Source organism: Meles meles, chromosome 6 (assembly GCF_922984935.1).
Source record: "Meles meles chromosome 6, mMelMel3.1 paternal haplotype, whole genome shotgun sequence".
Lineage (NCBI taxonomy): Eukaryota > Metazoa > Chordata > Mammalia > Carnivora > Mustelidae > Meles > Meles meles.
In genome coordinates, this window is record NC_060071.1 from 21,489,133 (window position 1) to 21,515,996 (window position 26,864).

Genomic DNA, 26,864 nt, shown 5'->3' on the forward strand with positions numbered 1-26,864 from the left:
GTGAGTCAACAAAGTAGTTCTAACCGGGAGACTTGGACTTTGGGCCTGGGGCAGAGCTGGTATGGCTGCATTTCTAAAAGCTCCTCCAGGGATTCTGATACAGGAGGCTGGTCGGGAACCACTAGTATTCAAGAGACAGCTACACTGAGAATCTTAAAAGAACTGACAAGCAAAAAACTTTAACAATTTCTACAGTTTCAAATGGACTATGTACTCTGCAAGTGGTTTTCAAATAAGCATTTAATGGAAAAAAATCTAATACCAAGGCCTATGTTAATAAAAAGGAGAAAATCACAAAATAAAATAAACCACTGAAAATGAACATTTTCTGCCCTAAGACTACATGACAACTTGAGATTATATCACAGCATTTGCAAGCTCAGTGTCTGCCACGGAGTAGAGCTGCTAACACTGAGGCTACAGATAACTTCGTGAGGTTTTTTCTTCTCTTTCCTTTTCTTTTTTTGAGCAGGGGAGGGGCAGCAGCAGAGGGAGAGAATCTTAAGCAGGCTCCACCCCCAGGGCAGCGCCTGATGCAGGGCTCGATCTCACCACGCTGAGATCACAACCTGAGCTGAAATCAGGAGTCAGACACTTAACTGACTGAGCCACCCAGGTGCCCCAACTTCATGAGGTTTTCAATTCTGCAGACTGGAAGCATAATCTGACATCTTACCAATTTTATTACAAAGGTCCATCTGTACTTTTGTGACATTATCTTCCCAATAACAACCTGACTGATGAAAGCAGAGTCCTTGTGGTTTCTTTCAAGTTAAGAAAGAAAGAACCCAGAACCACTGTGTGTTTGTGCCAGCGCCTCCTGAAGGGTTCCAAGCCTCGGGGTGCTATGCATCGTCCCTTTACTGCAGGATCCTCACAGAAGTACTTGGATAACTGGTGAGCTCCGCAGAGATGGTGTTTTCACTCAAGGGATGCTGAACATGGAAGAAAACCTCAGAGTGCTTAAGGCCATCTAAGAGAGTCTTTCCCTAGATGACTGCAGGGGATATCCTCTAACTCCAGATCTTATTCGTGGAAACAGCTTTGTCACCTACCTGCCTGCAAAAAGGACTTCTTTATTCTTTAATCCAGCCATGAATCAAGGTGGCATCCAGAAGTTCAAGAGTGGATTATTGGGCATCTTTCACTCACAAATTAATGAATTCTGACTGCAGTGTGTGGATAGTTCAGGCTTCTTTTGATCTTAAGGATGCAGTTTATGCTTCTGCAACAGCACGGAAGGATATTAAAGGGTGTTACCCTATGAGGAATCGTAACAAAACTCTGGCCAAGTGTTATGTTTATGAAGTACCTGTCAAAGCAGGAGGTGACTGAAGGATGTAATAAAAAAAGTGTCCCTGAATATTTTAAGTATTATCAAACTTTATCAACAAAGCTTTATATAAGAAGACATACAGAACTGACTGATGTAAGTAGGAAAATCCCATAGCAGAGCTATGGGTAGAATAACTACTTAAAGTATTGTTAACCCAGAGATGCCCACAAGGAATGGATGAAGAAAACTGAGAAGTAACCGGAACAGGCATCAGGTTCCCAAATGCATAATGAAGTTTAGTGCATTTGCTGAGCTCAGGTCATTACATTACTGCAGAAATCATGACTCTACATCCTGGACAGAATCATTTCTACTAGGAAAAAAAAAAACACATCAAGAACTGATCTGTATCATAAATTAAAGTGGGACTCAAAGACTCTTAGAACTCTCGGACCTCTTGAACTTTCATTTCAGCTACTCTCTCGCAAGTGTGGGTGAGGATCTTATTGAAAACAACCTTGATGATCATGGTCTGTAGTTTGATGATGACCCAAAGAAATATTCACCTAATGAGTAGTGCAGGATCTACAATACTTTTATGTTTAGACAATAAGTGAATGTATAATTTATATTAAGAAATAAACTTTAAAAATAATTTGTTCAAGCCTAAGTTACAGTTGGTTACATTTTGATAAGAAAAATGAAGTTACAAATACTTTGTCTTTCATTTCTATAAATACAGCACTATATGATAAGAGCTACTCCTTCTGCAAAGCGTGATTTTCACATACTGTTTCTCTGGTGTTTACAAAGATCTTTTAGAGTAGTGGAAATACACTTATACCATATGCACCTGTAGATACTCTGTATTGTTCCTACATCTTAATGTATTTACAATATAATAATACTCAAATATGTTTTTATTACCTAGATTAAATTACTACAGTATGTTATGTTTTGAGATAATAAAATGAGAGACCAGTACAATTAGTAATTTGTAAGATTCTTTTCCCGACCATGTTGGGGTGAACTGATCTTTCATTGTAAATACATAATGGATTTATTTTTCTTCCTTAATAGTGGAGAACATGTGCCTTAGTAAGTTGAGTCAAAGTGTGGTCCCTAATCCACAAGGGGCTAATATGAGATATGAACCCTTTGTTTTTCCTCTACCCCTTTATCAGATTTTTAAAAATGGCTGATTAAAATTAAATTTGCATGTAAGAAATGTAAAGAATTACATGATCATCTGGAATTTTCCTTGGTGATGTCATCACTGAGTAATCACATAGTCACTAAGTATATGAATAGTACTACTTTACTTTTACAAAAACTGCCTGGAATGTACTTGTCCTTTGGACAAATGCTCCTCTTCCTTTCATCAATTTTATTAAGAAATATAAATTCAGTATTCTGATGACTTCAATGATGATCTCTCCACTAAAAAGTTTAACCACTTCAGCTTTTGCATGAAATCACACCATGTCAGAAAAGATCATGCATTTCAAATATCTTTTAATTTTCTGTCTGTTTTCTTTAAAAGTTGAGACTATTTCAACTCAAGCTATCAATTAAAAATGGGGAGGAGGGGGATCCTTCTTGACAGTAAAATACAAGCCAGGGACCATCGGAAAAGACCTAACATGATTCTTATAAACCTATGTTTATAGGTACTTACAGGTTCTTCCTGGTCACTTTCCAACAAATAATCTAACAAATCTCGCCTCTTTTAGTATATAGTGCTTTATTCTCTAGCAGTTATGAAGCTAGTAATTCTACAATCATTAAAGCTCATGTACTTGGAAGCCTCTGATAAACATAAGAATAAAACTTATACAATGTAAAGTTAGTTACAATATTTAATATTTTCATATTTACCTGAATTGTGGTATTTTTTCCCAACATATTCAAATGCAAAGAGTAGCTGGAGGTCTGTTGGCTGGGAATAATGAGCTATTGCAAGGCATACCTAGGAAAAATTCTACATTTAGAATTTGATTTTAACACACTTATTTAAATGAAATGTACAATAAGGCCTTGGTTACTGGGAGCATCATCTTGGGTGGGCCAGTGATTATAGATTCTTATTTACATGTTTTTTTCTGTTGAAGCTAGAATGGGAAAGAGCTCCCTAAGGCCAGGTATCTCATTCATTGTTGTGCCCCCAGGACACTGTTTATAATCTTTAGGGAGTACATGATTAAGTATTTAGTAAGTGCTTGCTGAGTTGAATTTTAACAGCAAAGTAATTTTATTCAAATAAAGAAACTTGAAACCTAAAGAAGCATTCTCCAAACAGGTAGTGACATATAGATATAGATATAGATATAGATGCATACATACTCCTAAAGAAAGGATTAAAAAAAGTTTCATTTTTGGTGGACTTTAATGATTTAATACCAGCAATCTGGAAGGCTTAATGTAAGGTATGAAATTTTAATGTTCATAATCTCATGGATTAAAAAACATCTAGACTTAATAGGAAAGTTACAATCACAAAAAATGAAAATTAGCAAGAAACCCAAAAGTACAGGGTGACTCAAAGAGGTACATTAAAAAAAAACAAACAACTGTGTTTAAGAAAATGGTTTGAGGGCGCCTGGGTGGCTCAGTGGGTTAAGCCTCTGCCTTCAGCTCAGGTCATGATCTCAGGGTCCTGGGATCGAGTCCCGCATCGGGCTCTCTGCTCGGCAGGGTGCCTGCTTCCTCCTCTCTCTCTCTCTGCCTGCCTCTCTGCCTACTTGTGATCTCTCTCTGTCAAATAAATAAATAAAAATCTTAAAAAAAAAAAAAAAAGAAAATAGTTTGAGACTACGTCTAGGGTGGAGTGTGGGCTTCTCCATCGAACAGATCAGGCCATGAATCATAGTGTCTACCAAACACTTGCCCTGTAAATGATATAAAATCAGTTCACCTCTCTGAGCCTTGCATTTTACAGTGCAACTGTAAAATGAAGATAATACCTATGGCTATGGTAAGGATTAAATCTTAATGCATGCCTTGGCCTCTGAAGAAGCGCCATACATGGAAATATGGTTGATATTATTTCCAACTGCTGTTGGAGAGAAGGACGGACGGACAGTGCTCTATGTTGACAATGCCCTGGACTAGACTGCAGAAGAAAATATTCTTAAATGATTGGAACAGAAAGAAGAAATTTAAGACATATGAAAGAAGAGAAGAGAAGATCTTACTTAAAAAGATTAAATGTTATTTAGAAGGAAAATCATTAAGCTAAAACAATATATTTCTGACAGGGAGCAAGCAGGAAAAGTTTAGTTAATTGTTAGTCCATGTTGATTAGTGGTGTTTGGGAGGGTTGACACAAATTCTACTAATGGATCAACGATGTGTCAAGTTCTTGTTTAACATGTATATTAAAAGTCTTCTATAGAATGTTTCCTGTCTTACTAAATTAGAATATATATACAAATAAAAGGAGTTTATCACTAGTTTTAGTTTTGACTAAAAGCAACAACAAAAGATTCTTGAAACTTTTATGTAATACCTCAGTTTTCTTGACTACAAGGAAAGCCTTCTAGAACAGTCCCACTTACGCAATTAGGAGACAGTAACCTACATTTCCATCCCTAATTAGTCGAATAGTCTTCCTCAGAGAGCTTCTTCTAGCAGCAAAACTACTGACCTCTGCACCTTGAAGAAGTCCTCAACCACCTCCTATTCTTCTGGTTACCATATGTAGTTTATAAGCTTTGTTGTACTTTCCTCAAGATTATCTTTCACTTTTGTTCCTTTCCCTGCACTACCACAGCCATATTCTTAAGCCATCCTTACCTTTCGGCATTTCTGTGACCTTCCCTATATTCTGGGAAAAAAAAAAAATCCACGATGCCTAAGAAGTCTCTTCTAAAGAGGAAATTCTGACAGCAACTGTGTTTCCCAGATAACCTGCTATGGTTCCCAGATACCTGCCGAATAAAATAAATCTTCTCATTCTTGATTCTTCACCAAGCTGGCTCTCCGCTACCAGACATCCCTTCTTTTCCCAATGTTCCCTTAGTGGTCTCCTGTCAGAACAACATATCTGCCCATATTTCATATTTTGCCTGCCCTTACTCCCAGCCACCTACCCGCCACACTCTGCCTAAGAAATCCTTCTTCACTGCTCGGTCAACCACGCTGTCCCTGAAACTAAGAGCTTCGTTGAACTCGAATCTCTTCACAGGCCTTCCTAGCCCGAGCCGATTTCACAGTATTAACTGCAGAAACCCTTCTGTTCTCCCTGAAGAGATACCGCTCTGATATAGTGTCCCTTCTATTAGCTGTGCTTGTGTAGCCGAATGAATTTCAAAGTATTCATGACATAGTTTTGAGTGTAGATGGAAAAGGCACAGGGGTTCTTCGTTTTACTTCCACCATTAAATTCAATCCCTCAAGGGTAGATGCTGCCTCTGTCATTCATTGGACAGGTATTTCCTGCCCATCCACCATATCCAAAGCCCTGGGGCTGCAGCAATGAACAACACAGACGCAGATCGCTGGCCTCATGAAGCTTACATTCTAGAAGGGGAAGACAGACATGAGGCAAGATAAACAAGAAAAATGATAGTAAGTGAGATCATCATAAGAGCTAAAGGAAAGAAAAAGTCCAGCGGGGTTGGGATATGAAGTGTTATGGTGAGGTTGAGAAGGGAGTAGGTTAATAATGTAGAGAAGGAGACCAGGAAAGACCTTTCTGTGCAGAGCTGAGTGAAGACCTGAAGACTTCTGCATTTTTGGTTTTCCTCAGCAGCTTTCTGAAGGTGCTTTGCGTACAGCGGCAGCTGCACTAAAAATACTAGTTGACAAAATTTTTTACTAACATAGTAAGGAACATGCTCTAAGCCAATGAAATGAGCATATCACATTGTCTGACACATTTAGAAAGCAGCCACAGGCCTTGTTTACACAAAAGAAATTCACAGATCATTATGGAGTATGTTGTTTATGGTCACAAAGCAAAAACAAACAAAGCAAACCCAACTAGGCAAACCCAACGTAGCCCATTTTTAGAAAGCCCTTGAGAATAGCACATCGCATCTATAAAGGGTCAGGAAACAAATGAGTATGCCTAATAGCTTCTCCAATGCAAGAAGACTACGAACAATCTGTGAAACCAAAGCTGGTTAATCACCTGCACAACGGCTGATGGGGGGGTGGGGGGAACAGGGGGCACAACTTGAACTAGAGCTGGTGCTGAGTAGTCTAATTACAAGTGTGTGTAACTTACTTCTCCGTAACCTAAGCAAGGGGCCTTCTTGGGGACTCAGATAAAGGCACATACCACTTGAGCTATCCGGGTTACATTCATGCGTTATGTAGGACATTTTGAGAAGAGAAATAAAGCCAAGAATCCTCTCCCTCAAGCTTTTCCGTACACGCTCTTTAAAAAGCTTACGTCCATATTCCTAGCTTCCGTCACTAGAGCTTGAAAAACTCAAAAAAGTAGGTCTCATTTTCATGTAAAATTATTCTAATTTTGCAACGTGCTCCACAAGCATTAAAAATTTTTAGAAAAACTCTACATCTTTAAACACTGCTCCTGAAAATGGTTCATCTGCCCTGGCTGTCTTAGGGAACGAAGAATATCTTGGTATTAAAGACATTAAATTATGGAGGGAAAAAAGTAAACTACTTCTGAGTGATTTGTGGACAAAGGACAATCTTATGGACAGAAGCCAGAAGTACCCACAGTTGGTTTCTCCTCTAAGACCAGCTGGGGGCACAGCACTAGGGAAGCTCAACTCTCAGCAAGTTCTAGCACACTGGCAAACAAAACTAGTTTCCTTATTTTGTGCTCCAAAAGCTACCAAGGAGTAAGTGTCAGATTCAAAGCAAAAAAGCAAAAAAAAAAAAAAAAAGGTTCAGGAAAAGCCAACTATTCTTTAAATGGATGGGCTGAATTTTCACTTTTATAAAGTATGCCTGACAAGTGGTTCACAACCAACTAATCTGAGAATAAAGTCGAAATAAAGGGCATACATTTCACTTATCATCTTTATATACATGTACACACATATATATATTTTGTAAGTAATAAATCATTAAAAACAATTTCTTTTTTTTGCTCCTCAGTTTTGAACAGAGGTTTTTCAAAAGGAAAGGGTGGTTCCAAGTTGCTTTGAGGCTAGACAGCGAATTCTGCAAAATCAAATTCCTTTTTGCTTTATACAGACCTGTCCCAAACATCCTATTGACTTGTGACAGACCCAGGATAAGGAGGATGAACGCTAACAGATGCAGCAACACAGTGTCATCTAACTTTGTCCTATCGCAATTTAGGCAATACCAACTAGACTACCAGCGGGTTATAGAGCAATATTTAACAAAATGTGAACCAATTTAGCATTTCAAGATTTCATATTTCAAACAGAAATATAAATGCTTTTGGTATTTCAAAGCTAATCAGTGGTTTACCCACCAGAGAACTCTGAATGTGCATCTGGTCATTTTAAAACAACTTACAAAATCAGAGCATTTCCACAGAAAATTTAGCATTCAAAATTTCCAGGAGGTAAAAATCAAGCTGTAACTTCCCAACTGTTACCTAATTTTAGTTGAAAACTTTCATTTGAAATAAAAGAACATGCTAGAATTCTTCTTTTTAACTCATGAAGCCAGTAAGTTTTGGCAGCATACATGCCCTCACCTCTGTGTCTGAAACGTAAGTCAGGGAAAAAATTCTCTTTACATTCTTACTGTCTCCAATTTTCTTTTCTGCACCTGCAACCCCCACCCACAACATGTCTGTATGAAAGAAAAAAAGAGCATTTCTTTCAGGCCTGAGGTTACATGCTTTTAATATTTTAAGACAGAGGAGAAAGGATTTGTGCCAGAAGTCTAGTCTTGGGAAAGGGCATAAACAGTTGGACTAGGGTGTTTCATGTAGACAGTTCTGTGCAGTCCCCTTCATCACTTACCAGCAGCACAACAGACAAGGGATATCCTGAATTTCCAGAGCACTTAACTGTTTCATTCATTTGGCAACTAATCACTTAAGTGAAAACATCTTTTATGCCACTACTTTGTACCACTCTTCAATTTTCATGTGTTCCTCCTCTAATCTTCTCAACTAAGCACACAACCTCACACTTAAAAAATGACCAGCAGGTATTTATTAGAAGGCTCAAGAATGAAGCCAAATAATTATGATTTCCAATTACTGAAATAGAGTCATCTGAAAAATATAGTTGAGAGTGGGAGAGAGGGAAAATTTTGGAAAGAATATTGGGCCACTGTATCAATTTCTTACTTAAAAAAAATTCTGTCCTAAATCTCTTAAGATCTATATGGTGTCCCTATTCTTATTTTTTTTTAAATTTTTATTTATTTATTTTTTATTTCTTTTCAGTGTTCCAGAATTCATCGTTTATGCACCACACCCAGTGTTCCACGCAATGGTATCCCTATTCTTGATATGCATCCTGAAATTAAGATTTTCATAAGCAGATTCTTGATACTTTGACTGATTAAATTACACGTATATATTTAAGATCAAGAAAGTAACTCAGCTAAAATGTTTTATAATGAGCCTACTACCTAAATAGTCTTAAAGTCTTTCTTTGTAAGAGCAGGCATCTCAAGTTAGTAAAATGCCCAAATCACAAACTGCAGAACTAAACAGATGAAAGGGGCCTACAAAACGTGAACCAATGACTCACAGCTACCTAGCTGAATTTTTGATAACAGAGCATGCCGAAAGATAGTTTTACACCTGAATACTTGTAGCCACAGAGCTCGCCACACTCTGCTAGGTAATCTAGTCCTCGAGGTCCAGCATGTTCAGATATTTATCTATGCTTGCCTTCCTGTGAGGAAACTGCTGATTCGAAGTTCTAAAAATAAATCCACAATGTCCTCACCAAAGGGTACGAAAACAGCTGCCTTAAGAATTTTTTGACGGCCTCATTCTGATATCAACAGAAAATTCACTGCAGTAAGTCTACTAACCATGGAAACTAAGTGCACCAGAGCATTCTGGGGTGGTGCAAAAGCTGAATCATTTCTGAGAGAAGGTTCCACTTCACCAAGAAACTGTTCCTTTATTCCCAATGTGTGGGAGCAAGCCTCTCCTGGAAAGTGTTATCTTCTCTGCGTTTGCTGCATCATAGCCTGGACCCGTAAGGCATCATGTCCACCAGCTTCACTCCTCTGCCAAAGCTAAAAGGTGGGATGAAGGAAGTGGGAATTTTTGCCCATGAAACTCACTCCACGAGCAGGCAATAAACATTCCCGGAAGTCAGGGAAAAAAACAGAGCCAATTAAAAAGTCCCTAGATTTAAGCTGTTCCCATGGAATAGCTCTCAAATTAATTCACTAAGATTTCCTTAAAGTACTAATAATTATTACGCCTCTCCCATAACTATTACCCTTATGTAACTTAAGTCTTTTAGTTCATTGATGACATTCTAAGGTATTTTCTAAAGTTCTAACCAAGAAAGAAACCAGCTGATAATGGTTTAAGTGCAAAAGATACACTAATTTCTACATCATAGTTTCTAGTATTGTAGGAGCTGATAAAAAAAGATCTGAGCAACTGAGAAAAAAGAATTTCCACACAGAACTGATATTGGTAAATACAGTGCGAAACCCCAAACTTGATAAAGCTTAATAGTATTACCTTCTTGGCACTTTCAGGACCTGATTCATCAAAACGAAATCTGACAATTCTGAAATCTTTACAGTAAATAATTAACTCTGTTGGATTAAATTTCAGTTTCTGGTTGGGACCTAGGACTTTCTGCTTCCTCTTGTGGTCATTTACTAAAAAGGAAAAAATAAAGAAAAAAATGTGTAAAAATTCTTTTTTGTTACTTACTCTTTAGTATACTTCAACAAATTATTACTGAAAATAATTAGGTTACCCACTACTTAAACACTGCTTCTCTGGAATCTTTTATATTTGTCTACAATCTACAGAACTTGGAAAAGGGATGGATTTTAACTTCGCTTTTGACTGTATTTTAAATGATCTTTGCATAAAACCACCACCATCTAGACACATTTAATGCTTAAAATTTTAATTAAAAAGAGGACAAATACTTAGACAACATAAAAAGCTAAATATGCTGTATTTCCATTTAAAAATAATTTATCAACTTCAGGACACCTGGGTGCATCAGTCAGTTGAGCATCTGACTCTTGTTTTCAGCTCAGGTCATGATCTCAGGGTTGAACCCACGTCGCGCTTGGCACTCAACGAGGACTCTCAGATTCTTTCACTCCCTCTTCCTCTTCCCCTCCCCTTGCTCACACTTGTTCTCCCTCTCTCTCTAAAATAAATAAAAGTTTTAAAAAATAATTTATTGACTTCTCTTTAATATTCCTGGGACTCCAATAAAAGGTGGGAGGGGGGACATAAACCTAAAGAAAGAAAATTCCAACCCAAATGTCTGAGAGGTGTGATTCTTCAAGCAATACTTCCTGAGGAGAATCAGCTTTTATGGACTGAGTAAAGAATACTACATACCTGTGACAATTTGCTCAATACAGGTTAAAGGAACATCATGCTCACCAAGGAGAAGGTTTCTGTAATGGAATTTCTGAAATAAAAATTATGTTCATGTTAGATCATTCCTCAACAACCTCAAATGGTAGTAACTGCCTTACTTTACCATGATGACTATCTCTAAAAAGAACAAAAAGCTTTTGTCTCCAGAACTATGACAGTTCTACAGAGGGAGTATCTCAGTACATACTTCAGTCATGAAAAGGAAAAAAAAACACATGCTGTGTTCACACTCTCTCCACCTTTCTCTCCATACTTTTATATATGAAATGAGGTTAAACTGTATACAATAATACGTTTATAATATCCAAGATATGCAATATTATCAATCACTTCATAGGCAACCACTTGCATATCTGACTCTGGTTAGACGGTCATTAAAATAACAAAGAAAAAGGTACTCTTAAGTCATCAGATTTTAATGGGCAAAATCATGGCTTGATTTTACAAAGGAGACTGGAAAATCACTCTTTAGAAAGTAATTTTTAGAGCAGAAATTCTACTAGAAATAAAAATCTTCAGGCAAATTATAGCTCATTTTATTTTAATCTGTCAACAAACACTTTATACCCATTTTTAAACTAAGAACATAGTTCTCACTATTAACCAACTGTCTGTAGAGCACTGGTTTATTTCCCCTACCAGCGGTATGAGATGTGGCTATTTTAATTAAGTATATGCATCTCATTTACAGTGAAGTCTGCAGCCACAGATAAAAATGAATCTAAAAATGAAGAGGAAAAACCCAAGTCTATAGCCAAATTAGTCAGTGTATCTACATACTAGGTACCTATAAATACTTTGAGTCTAAATATACCTACAACAGTTTGCAATAAACACACAAATATAAAGTAAATATTTTGGTAAACTAATAAAAGCTATATGAAATATATGTATCCAGAGTCAGATGCTTCAGTCAAAAGTTTACAATTAATATCCAAATATTTGATTAGAGAACAATTCCTATCATAAATAAAAGTCTAGGGGATAAAAGTATATAACACTTTAGAAATAAAAATAGAAGAGCCAAGGAAAAGTCCAGAATTTTTAAGTTAATCAAATGAATATATGAATTTTTAAAAACCAAAATTAAATGGTATTATTGGTTTCCAGTGAGACCATAAAATGGCAAGAGTGTTATTAAAGAAAAATTTTATCAGTATTTTTCTTCATTCTAATTGGACCAGTAAATTGAAATTTCAAACCAGAATTTGATGTTTTGAAAAAGGAATTAGTTAAAAATACTATGAAATCTATACAATGCACTGTGTTTACGCAATTATTTGCAAAATAATCAAGCTTTTCTCTTTAGGACTACTTTAAAAAAAAAAGGATAGCTTCATTTTTAAAAGCAGTTTAAAAGATGTAGAAGAAAGAAAATACTAACTCCATTATTTAAAGGATACCTAAGCAATAATCAGAGGAGATTAAAAAAGCAAGTCGACCATCTCACTAATTCTTCTCCTTGAGTCCCAACATTCTCCACACTTTATTCTGAGTTTTCATATAATACATTCCCAATGCTGTTAACTGCATAATAATTTTACTATAATTTTCCATACTTGTGCTTTATGTAATTACACATACTGCTTAGAGTCAAATCCTTGATACAACTAAACAGCACACACCTGTAATGGCATCGGGTCATCCGTAATAAAGGAAATTTTGAAGTTACTGCAGATCAGCTTTCCCCACAGATCGTACTGACTTGTGTCCGTTGCAATGCATTTTCTCACAAAATTGACTTCATTTACAACAATTTCCCCTTTTAAAAAAGAAAAATATTGTGTGAGCTACAACTATACCATAAAATGTCTACAGTCACCGTGTGGCCTATGAGTATTACTTCATGATGATGAGAGTAAGAATGAACCCTGGAAGCTCACCAGGTGCCAGGTGCCAGGTGCCAGGAGAGCTTTCATCCTCACAAGAGCAGCAGTAACAGTGAGGCACTGCCCACCATTTGTAAGATACAGAAACTGAGGCACGAAGAGCTGAGGGGTCTGAGATGGTTCAACCAGAAAGGCTGAAACCGAGTCTGCATTTAATACTATGTGATACTGCCTCTCATTATCTTTTATTGAAAGGCATTCTGGAGAAGAGATAAACTACACTCTCTTCTTCAGAGTACTGCTGGGAGTATTTGTGTCATATTAACATGTGACTTTACATCCCAAACCAATGTCTTTGATTCCTTTACTAAGGGATGAGAAATAGAGTTTGGGCTAACCTCAAAATCAGTAACACAATCTATTATTGGTAAATAGGGTTCAGGATGGTGAACCCTAGGAACACCCTGAACTCATCTCCTCTCATGGACATACTGAGTCTACAGCTACATACAGATAATTTCCTTTTAAACCCTAAAGGCTAGCTGAGTGACAGCTCCACACTGGGCAAATCTCTGCCTGGTGACCCATGACCAGGATGGAACTCAAAACCCAGAGTTTCTCCCTGAGGAGTGAAGGGTTCAAATGCTACATCAGGCACCCCAAGTTTTAACACATACCTTGAGAGACAAGCCCCCAAAACATGGAACTTTAAAGACCAATGAGGTTTGTGTCCCAAGACCCATAAGACCCTAGAGATCTGAGAAACTACTCTTAAAAGGCTAAGACACTTGGACTCACACACCTGGGGCCCAGGTCGGAGGAACCGATGGTCGCCAGACTTCAAGCGAAGGTGGCTTACCTGCTTATATTAAAGCACTGGCCTGAAGGGCAGGTGCCTTATTTAACACATCTATCTAGGAGCCTGTTGGAATACTGGGGACAGAGACTAGTGGGCGCCATATCCACACACTCCCTCTGCTGTGCTTCAGACCACTAGTATCTCTCAGAAGGCAGCTTTTACATATATCTGGTACCCTGATTTTTGTGGTTGTCTCCTGGCTCTTGTGGCCAGTGGGGCTTACACTTGTGGTCCCACAAGACTATATGTATTTGCATACCTTAAAAAGTTGATGCCTGAGGGTTTGGCTTCCAGTCAGCCAAATCAAGGCACTGAGATCCTCCCCTCTGGGACGCTGACTGGTTTGGCACATCCTAAACTACTGGGATCTACTAAAAATGTAATAGACTGGACAAGCAGGATGGTTTGAGAGATAACAAAGAGCTGGGGAGAGCTGAACAATAAGGTTCATCTCCTACACAATGCCCCTCCTTCAGGATTGGGAGAAGTCGTTGTAGAACAAGATAAAACCTCAGAGAAAAAACTTAGTTAAATAGAGATAAGTAATTCACCTGATAAAAAGAGTTCAAAGTAATGGTGGTAAAGGTGCTCACCGAAAATGAAAACAGTAACTCAAAGAGACAAATGTATTCCTATGTTCACTGTAGCATTATTTACAATAGTTAAGACATGGAGAAACAACGTAAGTATCCATCAATAGACAAATGGATAAGGAAAGTGTGCTATACATACACAAACGAATATTACACAGCTCTAAAAAGGATGGGATCATGCCACTTGAGACAACATGAGTGGACCTAGAGGGTATCATGCTAACTAAAACTAGTCAGATTGAGAAATACAAATACTATATGATTCCAGTTATAAGTATAATCTGAAAAAATAGATAGATAAAAATCAAAATCAAAACTATAAATACAGACAACAAACTGACAGTTGCCAGAGGGGAGGAGAATGGGTGATTAGGCAAAGAGCAGGAGATACAGGTCTCCAGTTATGCGATGAGTAACTTATAGGAATAAAAAGCAGAGCATAAGGAATTTGTCACTGATATTGTCATAGCTATGTAATAGGACAGATGGTAGCTACACTTGTGGTGAGCAGAGCATAATGTATAAAGTTGTCAAATCACTAAGTCATACACCCGAAACTAAGGTAATACTGTGTGTCAACTATACTCAGATTTTTAAAAATTGCATTTAAGTGAAAAAAAAAAAAAGAAAAGATGATCACCAAACTGGGAAGGAAAAAAAAAATGCATGAACACAATGAGAACTTCAACAAAAAAGATGGAAGATCTAAGAAGATACTGAACAGAAGTCACAGAATACAATAACTGAAACAAAAATGCCCCAAAAGGGTTGATGAAAGGTAGATGGAAAAAAAAAAAAAAAGGGAATCAGTCAACTTCAAGAAAAGGCAATAGAACCCACCCAAATCAGAATAGCAAAAAGAAAAAAAGAATGGAAAAATGTGAGGATAGCTTAAAGGACTTACTGGACATCAAATGGACCAATGTTTGCATCATCGGGCTCCCAGGATAAGGGAAAGGGAAAATCTTACTAGAAGAAATAATGGCTGAAAACTTCCCTAATCTGGGGAAGGAAACAGACATCCAGATCTAGCAAGATCAGACAGTTCCCAACAAGAGGAAACCAAAGAGACCCACATCAAGACACACTGTAATTAAAATATTAAAAGTTAAAGACAAGGAGAGAATATTAGAAGTGGCAAGAAAAAAATAACTTACTACAGACAAGAAAGCCTGACAAGGCTATCAACAGAACTTTTAGCAGAAACTGCCCAAGCCAGGAAAGAGTGACACTATACATTCAAAGTGCTGAAAGAAAAAAAACCCTTTCAATTAAGAACACTCTACACAGCAAAATTATCATTCAGAAGTGAAGAGGAAATAAAAAATTTTCCAGACAAGCAAAAACTAAAGAAGGTATGCTAAAAAGACTTCTTTACACTGAAAAGAAAGAGCACTAGTTAATAACAAGAACACATATGAAAGAATACATCTCACTGGAAAGATAAACATATAGTAAAGGTAGTGAATTAATTACTTCTAAAGCTATTAAGAAGGTTAAAAGACAAAAGTAATAAAATTACCTAAAACTATAATATTTGGTTATGGGATACTGAAGCTATAAAGATGTAAAATGTAACATCAAAAATATGAAGTGTGAATGGCAAGAGTAATAATCTTAAGCTTTACAATGGGACAAAACTCAAGTTGTTATCAACTTAAGACTATAGACTGTAACAGACAGAAGTTGTTATATTTAAGCCTCACAGTTGCAAAACAAAGCAAAAACCTATACTAAATACACAGAAGATAAAGAGAAAAGAATATAAGCATACCACTAAAGAAAGCCATCAAAAAAAAAAAAAAAAAAAAGAAAAGAAAGCTATCAAACCACAAAGGAAGAGAACAAGGGAAGAAAGGAACAGAGAGGAACTACAAAAACTGCCAGAAAACAAGTAATAAAATGGCAATAAGCACATACCTCTCCATAATTACTTTAAATGTAAATAGACTAAATGTTCCCATCAAAAGATACAGAGTGGGTGAATGGATTAAAAAACACTTACCTATATGTTACCTATAAGCAAGTACAGCAAGTAGATGTATGGAAAGAAGGACGGAACAAGGGATTTCCCATGCAAATGGAAACTAAAGCTAGAGTATATATACTTACATCAAACAAAATAGACTTGAAAACAAAGACTGCAATAAAGACAAAGAGGGTGCTACATAATGATAAAAGGGTCAATCCAATGAGAAGATATAACATTTGTAAACACTTATGCGCCCAACTTTGGAGTACCTAAATATAAAAAGAAACTATTAGCAGACTTAAGAAATAAGACAGCAATATAACAACAGTTGGGGACTCTATTCCAGTCAATAGTTTGAACAAATTACTAAAAGCACAAGAAAATTACAGGCCAATTTCCCTGATAAACACAGATGCAAAAATCCTCAATAAAATACTTACAAATAAGAAAAATTCAATAACACATTAAAACCATCATACACCATGATGGAGGGGGATTACTGCAGGGATGCAAGGATGGTTCAACATCTGCAAATCAGTCAATGTGATACACCGCATTAACAAACTGAAGGGTAAAAATCCTTTGATCATCTCAATAGATACAGAAAAAGCATCTGACAAAATTCAACATCCATTTATGATGAAAACTCTCAACAAAGCCAGTGTCGTGGTAAACATACCTCAATATAATAAGGGCCATATATAACAAGCCCACAGGTAACAATAAACTCAATAGTGAAAAACTGAAAGTTTTCCCTCTAAAATAAGAAAAAAGAGGGCACCTGGGTGGCTCAGTGGGTTAAAGCTGCTGCCTTCGGCTCAGGTCATGGTCTCAGGGTCCTGGGATCAAGCCCCGCATCAGGCTCTCCGCTCAGCAGGGAGCCTGCTTCCTCCTCTCTCTCTGCCTGCCTCTCTACCTACTTGTGATCTCTGTCTGTCAAATAAATAAATAAAATCTTTAAAAAAAAAAAAAAGAAACAAGATAAGGATGCACACTTTAATTCAACATAGTACTGGAACTCCAAGTCACAGCAATTAGCTAAGGAAAAAAACCGAAAGTCATCCAAATTGAAAATGACTAAGTAAAACTGTCATTATTCAAAGATGATACGATATATATAAAACCTTAAAGACTTCATCAAAAAATGGCTAAACTAATAAAGTCAGTAAAAATCAATATACAAAATTTCATTACATTTTTATATACTAATAATGAACTATGAGAAAGAGAAATTCAGGAAACCCATTTACAATTGTCTCAAAAAGAATAAAATACCCAGATCTAATTTAACCAAGTGGGGGGGGGGAGCCTGTTTATTGAAGATTATGAGATGTTAATGAAAATAATTAAAGATGACACAAATAAATGGAAAGATATCCTACGCCCATGACTGGACGAATTAACATTGTTAAAATGTCCATTCTACCCAAAGCAATATACAAATTCAATGTATTATTAAAATTCCAGTGGCATTTACCACAGAAATAGAACTATCTTAAAATCTGTATGAAACCATAACAGACCCCAAATAACCAAAGCAATCTTGAAAAAGAACAAAGCTGAAGGTACCATGCTCCCTGATTTCAAGCTATATTATAAAGCTATGGTAATTAAAACAAGGTAAACAGACATATAGATCAATAGAACAGAATAGAGAGCCCAGAAATAAACTCACGCACACATATACGGCCAGTTGATTTCTAACAACGGAGCCAAGAGTATACAATGGGGAAAGGACAGTCTCTTTAATAAATGGCATTTAGAAAATTAGATAGCCATATGCAAGAGAATGAAACTGGACCACTATCTTACATCATACACAACAATTAACTTAGAATGACTAGAATTTTAGAAATTAAAGACTCCATAAAACTCCTAGAAGAAAACATAGGTGGTAAACTCCTTAACAAAGGTCTTGGTGATAATTTTTTGACTCTAACACCAACAGCAAAAGCAACAAAAGCAAACAAACAGGTAGGACTACATCAAACTAAAAAGCTTCTGCACAGCAAAAGAAACCATCAACAGAATGAAAAGGCAAACTACTGAATGAAAGAAAATACTTTGAAATTATGTAAGAGGCTAACATCCAAAATATATAAAAAAGACTCATACAACTCAACAGCTAAAACAAAACCAAACCCGATTTTAAAAATGGCCAGAAGATCTGAATAAGTATTTCTCTAAAGAAGACATACAGATGACCAACAGGTACATGAAAAGATGCTCTATATCATTAATTCATCAGGGAAATGCAAATCAAAAATACAATGACACATCACGTCACACCCGCTGGAATGGCTATTACCAAAAAGATCAGAAATAACAAGTGCTGGCAAGGATGTGGAGAAAAGGCGATCCTTCTACACTGTTGGTGGGAATGTAAATTGGTGCAGACACTGGAAAACAGTATGAAAGTTCCTCAAAAATTAAAAGCAGAAATACCATGTGATCCAGCAATTCCACTTCTAGTTATTTCTCCAAAGAAAATGAGAACATTAACCTAAAAAAAATATATGCACCCACATGTCACTGCAGCATTATTCACAATAGCAAATATGGAAACAAAGTATTCATCAGCAGATGAATGAGTAAAGAAGATGCAGCACATTACACCCACCGCCCAGGAATACTATTCAGTCATAAAAGAAAATGAAATCTTGCCATCTGCAACAACATGGATGCACCTTGGGGGCATTATGCTAACTGAAATTAGTCAGACAAACACTTTATAATCTCTTTTATATGTGGAATCTAAAAAACAAACAGAAACAACCCAAGGTCTTAGATACAGAAAACAACTTAGTGTTTGCCAGAGGTGCAGGATGGGAGAAATGGGTGAACTGGTTTGTTTTTTTTTAGTTTAAATAAATTGAATTTTAAAAATTTAAATAAGCTATATTTTATAAAGCCAAAGTGAATTTCCCTCTGTACCCAAATTATAACTTACTTGGCAATAAAACTTTAAAATATAGTCTCAAAGTTAAAAGGGAAGATTAAAGAAAGAAATGTAAGAGGTCAAAACAAAATTTATAATGTGCTTTCAAAGAAATTATTTATTTAAAGTATGGTCTTCATTAAAATAAACCTTAATTTCAAGATCTAAAATTCAATGAGACCCGTGGACATTTTTAAGCACTCCATCTTCAGGCTCAGTGGTGGAAAAGGGAGGGTACTGATATACTTCATCTATATTTATCATTATAAAAACCTTTTTTTTTTTTTAAAGATTTTATTTATTTATTTGGCAGAGAGAGGTCACAAGTAGGCAGAGAGGCAGGCAGAGAGAGAGAGAGGGAAGCAGGCTCCCTGCTGAGCAGAGAGCCTGATGCGGAACTCGATCCCAGGACCCTGAGATCATGACCTGAGCAGAAGGCAGTGGCTTAACCCACTGAGCCACCCAGGCGCCCTCATTATAAAAACCTTAACAGTGGTGGATAGAACCTCTCTGCTGACAAGTCACAAAAACCTACCAATTCAAGAATGCAACTATAGTCTCAAAGCGATTCTTTCACTCAACAAAACTGTTATAATAAAGTTGAGTTGCAATAAGAGCTTTTATTCAAAGTTCTTAAAAATACACAAGATTATTTTAAGAACAGCAGCCTACTATTTACTTGAAGATTTAATTCGAATTTACTCATGTCAAAGTCTCAGCTTAAACCACCTGAATAATCTTCCATCCTGAAGACAAACCTTTTGCACATGGCCTGTTGAGGCCCTGCACCCCCACCCTCTGCCACTGTCCTCCTCACCTTCACCCTCACACCACAGTGCTCTCTTAATCCCTCCTCGGGATCATACTGCTCCCACTGGATGCGGTCTTTGCACATGTTGTTCCCATTTCCTGGAATATTCTCCCTTAGCCTAATCACTTTCTCAGAAATGTTTTTTTTTTTTTTTTAATCCCCCTGCCTAGATTAAATCCCTCAAACCCAGCATCATACACTTGTAATTCCTAGCATTTACACAGCTACAATTATATATGTATTTTTTAATTACTGCCTGTCCCACCCTTAGGATCATATGCTCCATGAGGGTAGAAGGGGGAATGATTTTTCCACAATGCTGTTATTTCAGTTCCTAGACAAATGCCCTGCACAAGGTAGGTGCCTATTAAAAGAGTGCTGAACATGTGAAATCACTTCTCTGCTTCCTGGTTCTCCAGGCAACTACCAACAATGGAAGAGGAGGTGCTCCAGATAGAACAAAACCCAGGAATTTAACAAGGCCAAGCAGCCAAGAGGGTGAGGAGAGAAGATGCATGAGAAATTCACATCAAGTTAGAAAAAGGGAACAGAACTGCTGTGCTTGCCTACCACATACATAGGAAGCTATAAAATATACCAATGGGAGTTTCTCAACATTTTTCCTCTTTGGTTCTTTCAACAACCCATAAGGTATGGCAGATAAGGTACTTGGCTCCAAAAAAGTTACATCACTTTCTTCAGATTTAAAAAATGTTAAGAAGTAAGTTTTCAATTTATAACCAAGTGTTCTGATTTCAAATCCAGTTTTCTCTATTCTTACATAAAATTAAACCATTGTATCTAGAAACAGGAAGCATGAAAACTGAATTAAAGATTCAAAGTACTAGTCTTAACTGGATTCTAATGAGGAAAAAACTTTAAATGACAAAAATTTACATTGATACTCATCAAGTAATTCAAACACATAACATTCAAATCTTCCATAGCTCCTTGAGCCCAATGCCTCCCAATATCATGGGATATTGGGATATGCCTCCGAAGAACGTGGGTCTGTCTTCCCCCCAAGAAATCTTAGCTACCAATTATAAAAGGGCCCTTAACTTTAAAAAAAAGAAAAAACAAAAAACAAAAAAAACCCACCCTAAGTTAATTATTCACATTGCACACAGATGTCCTACTCCTGCAACAGTGATTTCTTCATACAAGAAGTACTGGCTCACGAAGTGCCACCTTTCTCAACGAGCAAACTCTGCCCAAGGACTCTCAAACCAATGCTACAAAAAGTCATTCAGTTCTAACTCGAAAGACTCCTATATATTTTTTATGTATGGTATATTCAAAAATTAACTTTAAAAAAAAAAAAGCCATACCACGGGATTTTAGGTTCCTGAGAAGGGGAGAAGACGTGGTAACAGAAAAAAGAGATGGAGGTCTTGTGGGACAGGACATGGCCGCCTCATAGCACCAACGGCCAATTGTGTTTATGAGGCACACACTCAAGGACAGCCCTTCTTCTCTAGCAACATGATCCTCTTACTGATGGCACAAATGTAAAATGTCAAGCCCATGAACTCAGTGAGAATGAGACAAAGATAAAAGGAGAATGCACTTAATGAGTCCAGGGGATGGCCGAGCACAGCCTACAGACCAAGTCCAGCCCCGTTTTTATAACATTTTACTGAAACATATCCATTCTTATTTGTTTGTGTATTGGCTCTGACTGCTTTCACGGACAAAGGCAGAGCTGAGTACTTGCGACAGAGACTTTTTGGCCTTCAAAGTCCAAAACATTTACTGCCTGATACTTTACAGAAAGTTTGCTAGACATGGTTTCTTAAGAACTTTTACCATATATTCAGATGGATACAGAAACATAAAGAGTTGTGTGTATATATGTGGATTAGTAACACAGGTGCATATTTTCTACTCTGGCCCCTACAGACCTAAAAACTCCAGCAAAAGTACATTCAGCACACGGACCTTGGTATTTAAAGACCATTCTCCAATGACAGGAACTTGCGATCCTTGCAAAAACAGTTAATTCCAGGACTGGGGCAGAGGAAACACAACATAAGTAGGGAGTCTCTGGTAGGTCAAGAATGCCAGAAAGGAAAGAAGGAGAAAGAGAAGGGGGGAGGACATTTCAAAAGGATACAGGCACCAACATGAAAGAAGTCATCACCATCAGTAAAAATGGAGAAACTGTCAGACTAAAGACACTAAGGAGACATAATGACTAAATGCAATATGGTATCCCTGACGGCCTCTTGGAACAGCTAATGGACATTAGTGGAAAAACTAGGGAAATGTGAATAAAACTTAGCATTGTTAATTTCTTAATTTAGCTAAATTTAACAAGGTCATGTAAGATACTAACTTTAGGGGAAGCTGGGTGAACAGTATGTGTTAACTGCACCCTTTTATACAACTCTTATAAATCCAAGTGTATTTTTTTTTTTTTTTTTTTAAAGATTTTATTTATTTATTTGACAGAGAGAGATCACAAGTAGACAGGCAGGCAGAGAGAGAGAGAGGGAAGCAGACTCCCCGCCGAGCAGAAAGCCCGATGCGGGACTCGATCCCAGGACCCCGAGACCATGACCCGAGCCGAAGGCAGCGGCTCAACCCACTGAGCCACCCAGGCGCCCATTTAAAAATAAAACTGAGAAGGCACCTGGGCGGCTGAGTCGGTTAAGCCTCTGCCTTCGGCTCAGGTCATGATCTCAGGGTCCTGGGATCGAGCCCCGCATCGGACTTTCTGCTCAGTGAGGAGTCTGCTTCTTCTTCTCCCTCTGCCCCCAACTCAGGCTCTCTCTCTCAAAAATAAATAAAATCTCTAAAAGATAATAATAAAAGTGAGGAAAAAACGGGACAGAAATAGAAAAGTAACAACAAAAGCTGAATAGGGATTCTCTGGGCTGTGGTTTTTTAAGGAAACTGAAGTGTCAACCAGCGCTGAGAGCAGAAAATGGGAATGAGCCCTTGGAAGGGAAGAGAAATTGGGCGAGATCGAGGGGAGGAGGGGCACTGCTGGAGAAATACTCTGCTTGAGTCGTATGATTATAAGCATATAATTAAGTAAGTGTCAAGTTAACCCGGCTTGAGTTTATTTGATAACGCTAAATTATGTTCACATGCAACCAGTCTTTAAAACAGTTGGCTCACGTAGCACAGCTATCTGCTCTCCTAACAATTTTCTGCTCATACTCCATAAAAAAGCAGTAACACAGGGTAGGAGCTGTTAAAGCTTACTGCAAGTCCTGCAGTACTGTTGAGCTTAGAGACAGGAAAGAAAGAGATACTAAATGGGCTCTTCCTAGAAAGAACGGATAAAAAATACAAGAGTATTGAGACTGTCCTTGCTGCACCTTGAATTAGTGAGCCCTAAGAAGGAAAGCACCTGACAAAAGCTTCAGAACTCCAGGAAACCATGCAGTTTTCCCAGGGACGACTCTGGCGTCTGTCAGGTGGCAGAGCAGTGTTCTGCTAGCTGGCCTGCACTGGCTCAGGAGAACCTCCAGTTCCTCCCGGCACCCCCCACGCCCCCCAGCCCTGGCTCTGGGCCTTCAAGATGACAGCTCCCAATCAGCTCTGGTGAGAGGATTTTCACCACCAAGCACTTCCCAGCACACCACTGGAGGGAAGCCACGGGAAGGTCTCATGGAAGATAAAGTAGGGAATTTGTTTCACTGTGGGGTAAGCAAAAAGCAGCTCAGAAAAAGCTATCTAAATCAGATGATGGATCAGGAGTCTGTACTACAACCTCGAAAGGGATAAAGAAATCATCAAAATTTCTCTTCACAAGACCCTTCCACCCATAAAAATAAATAAGAAAAGAAATATAATTAAAATTAATAAATCTTCAAAAATGGTAGAGCTAAGGTTTTTAACTTCCAGAGAACCAAAAAATCATGTCATGTTATATCTCTCAAAATACCTTCCACAATTAGGAAGTCAATACATTTAGAAAGTTAATACATGATCTCATGAATAAAAATAAATTTCCCCATAATACATTTTATCTTAAGAAATAGTTTAAGACAAAGCCACACTATATACAGTGGCTAATTAACCTACAGAATGTGTTTAAGCCAATACAGAGTTCAGTATATGGCTTTACATATGGTAACTGGCTGTCTGCAACTTTCAGCACTAATACAAGGATGGCCACAGGCAAAGGGGGACCAGTTGTCACCCTAGCTGTACATAAATACAGGAATTAAAGTAGCCTAAAAACTATTAAGGGACGCTGAATCTATATGGAAGCCAAACACAAAACGTCTGATGCCATCATGGGTACTAAGGGTCCAATTTTGCAGACGACACTATACAGAAAAGCATGAGATCAAAGAGCATGTCCAGTAAGTGCCACCTACAACGTGGGCTGAAGGACAGTTAGAAGTGCAGACCCTGGGAAAAACCAGAAGGAAATCCTGAAGGCAGAAGAGGACAGAGATAGAACATGTGATGACAACGTGACAAAGGCCTAAATGAGGAATCAGGCACTTGGGAGAGAGAAAGGAACCAGCCTGACTGAGGCAATTATCAACGCTGGGAAACAGTGCAGAGGTCAGCAAGGTGGAGTGCTGGCAAATCACAGGGGTTACAGAATTGGATTTTTAGACTGGGTAAGCAGGATTTTACTCGTGCAAGTTCATGGAGAGATTGTGAGCAAGAGCCAAGGTACAGAGAGACTGGTGGTCAGAAGTGAGGAAGCGAGTTAACGAAATTTTGGCCCAAGGTCCTGCAGCGGCAGTCTGAGGAGGACCGCTCTGAAGGCTCCACAGGCGAGGGACAGACATAATAGTTACATGCTTCGCCATTCCAAAATGGAGTTACAGGTCCTTCCGGGCTTTCAAAAGCAACATATCTCTGAAGCAAGATACTACAAAAAAATCAGTCTACAATCATCTCTAAGGCCAATCTACAAAAAGGTATTAAAAAACAACACAAAACATAAAACACCCAAAAGAGAACATCTACCTTCAAGGGACTTACTGTGCAAGCAAGGAAATAAGAGTTACAGTGAAGCAGAAAACAAGAATAGTACATAAATGGTCTAAACAGTGAATATGCAAAAAAATAAACAAGACATCTACCCAACAATGGCTATTTTCATTTTCCAGATGGCCCAGGGTCGTATGCTTTCCTGATCCGATTACAAAAGACTCTGACAATGAGTGCATTCATTATCGATCTAACAGTTCATCTTGATGCTAAAGGCACTGCTGGCATTACAGATGGGAAGGGGGAAAGAGCTGAGCTGACTCGCCTTAGCACAGTGGCCCAGGCTCGGCAGGCACTCAAGATGCAGAGCAGAAGTCATTTCCTGATGCCTCCCCAACCTCAAATCTCGCTTCAGTGACCTTCCTCCGAGCCCTCACAACTGCTCGCCTGAAGCATTTTCCCCAATGAACTGAAACCGCATAAGGGCAGGACCCCAACCTTTTTAGCTTTTTACGCCACATGCACTGGAAACCTGTGGAACAATTAACTCCTTACTATTAGCCACAGCGCTTCAAGCCATCCCTCCCTCCCACCTCACAGATCCTTAACGAGATCCCATCCCAGAGTTAGAAGAGAGAAAAGGCCAACAAGCCCACTTACTGCAAAGCTCACCACCTCGTGACAAAGCCGCTGGCAATCCACCAGCCTCTGCTTTGGCACAGCCAGTGACAGGAAGTCCCCTGCCTCCCAAGGCAGTCCGTTTTTCTGGCAGCTTATTAAATTGGAAGTTGCTCCTCAAGTTGGGTCAAAATCTGTCACTGCTGTGGAAAGGGCACAGCTAAGGACAGAGCTCTTTTTACCCCACTAGAGAACTTCTAGGCTGACATCCAATCCACCCTCTCTCCAGTTCCAAAGCGTAAATTTGTACCCGAATGTCCCCAGTGCGGTCAGGTAGGCCCTGTTGCTTGGTGGTTAAGGGCACAGCCCGGGAGCTGGGCTCAGAATTCCAGCTCTGCCATACAGGGAAAGTGACTAGCATGTGCAACTAGTCCTCTCATCTGGCACACGAAGATAAACGGGTGCCTCCCTGAGACAGCTGTTACGACGAGTAACCTGAAAGCTATGTATTACTTAGGGATTTTAGTTGAAAAGTGTCAGAAGTGTACCTGGAGCCAGCTAAGCAAAAAGAAATCTGGCTTTTGTGTTGGCTGGACTTCAAGCAAAATGGAGCCCAGCAGCCTGAACACCTTCAGAAGTCCCCCTCAGTGTTGTACCTCTGCCTCTCTCTAAAACATGGGACTTCACTCTTTGGAGCAGGTTCTCTGGAACTATGGCCACTGGCAGAACTACCAAAAAGGATCTCTTCCCTTAGTACCGATCTGAAGATAACAGAGGCCCAGCTGTGTCCATTCTAGCAGTCTGGGGTGGGTTATTATCCTTGCTGGCCACACTAGAACCCAAGGCAGTGTGGGGACGGGGAAGTTTGATGTGTCAAAGGAGAGAGGGTATATTTTTCAGAAGACAGTGAAACAATTCCTAGGGAGACAAAATTACTGATGTTCTCTGTATAAGTGCTCATTAAACTGTATCTATGAAGGGTGCCTGGGTGGCTTAGTTGGTTGAGTGGCTGCCTTCCGCTCAGGTCATGATCCCAGGGTCCTGGGATCGAGCCCTGCATCAGGCTCTCTGCTCAGTGGGGAGCCTGTTTCCCCCTTTCTCTCTGCCTGCCTCTCTACCTACTTGTGATCTCTCTCTGTCAAATAAATAAACAAAATCTTTATAAGAAAAAAAAAATTGTACCTATGAGGGGCACCTGGGTGGGTCGATCGGTTAAGCATCTGACTCTTGGTTTCAGCTCAAGTCATGATCTCAGGGTCTTGGGATCCAGCCCCACCCTGGGCTCTGTGCTCAGTGCAGAGTCGCTTGGGAGTCTCTCTCCCTCTCCCTCTGCTCCTCCCACGTGCTCTCTCTCTCCCCTCTCTAAAATAAATAAATAAATCTTTAAAAAAAAATCCTATGATATTATAAAAACCTCATCAAGTGGTTTCTAACCTAGACTCCACAAATCAAGTATACTACAAAAACAATTCATGCAACCAACACAACAGAGTTCTTAACCTTTTATTTTGCTAACTTCTTTAAAGCCATTTTGCTAACTTCTTTAAGC

The 26,864-nt window shown here is 38.4% G+C and overlaps 1 protein-coding gene across 4 annotated transcripts in view; it reads right to left on the reverse strand.

Annotated features, from left to right (window-relative positions):
• The window catches only part of MTMR10 (myotubularin related protein 10), a 59,382-nt gene that overhangs the window by 27,760 nt on the left and 4,758 nt on the right, over positions 1-26,864 (reverse strand). For 3 of the 4 annotated variants that reach the window (XR_006818808.1, XM_046009754.1, XM_046009755.1), the window contains 4 exons: positions 12,413-12,549; positions 10,746-10,818; positions 9,897-10,039; positions 3,155-3,245 (listed from right to left, as the gene is read on the reverse strand). Coding sequence is in view for 3 of the 4 variants with exons in the window: in XM_046009754.1 (XP_045865710.1) it covers positions 3,155-3,245; positions 9,897-10,039; positions 10,746-10,818; positions 12,413-12,549 (444 nt within the window). In the remaining variant the exon portion in view is untranslated. Of the gene's footprint in view, positions 1-3,154; positions 3,246-9,896; positions 10,040-10,745; positions 10,819-12,412; positions 12,550-22,424; positions 22,485-26,864 lie in introns of those variants that run through there. The other variant, XM_046009756.1, reaches the window with a different exon arrangement.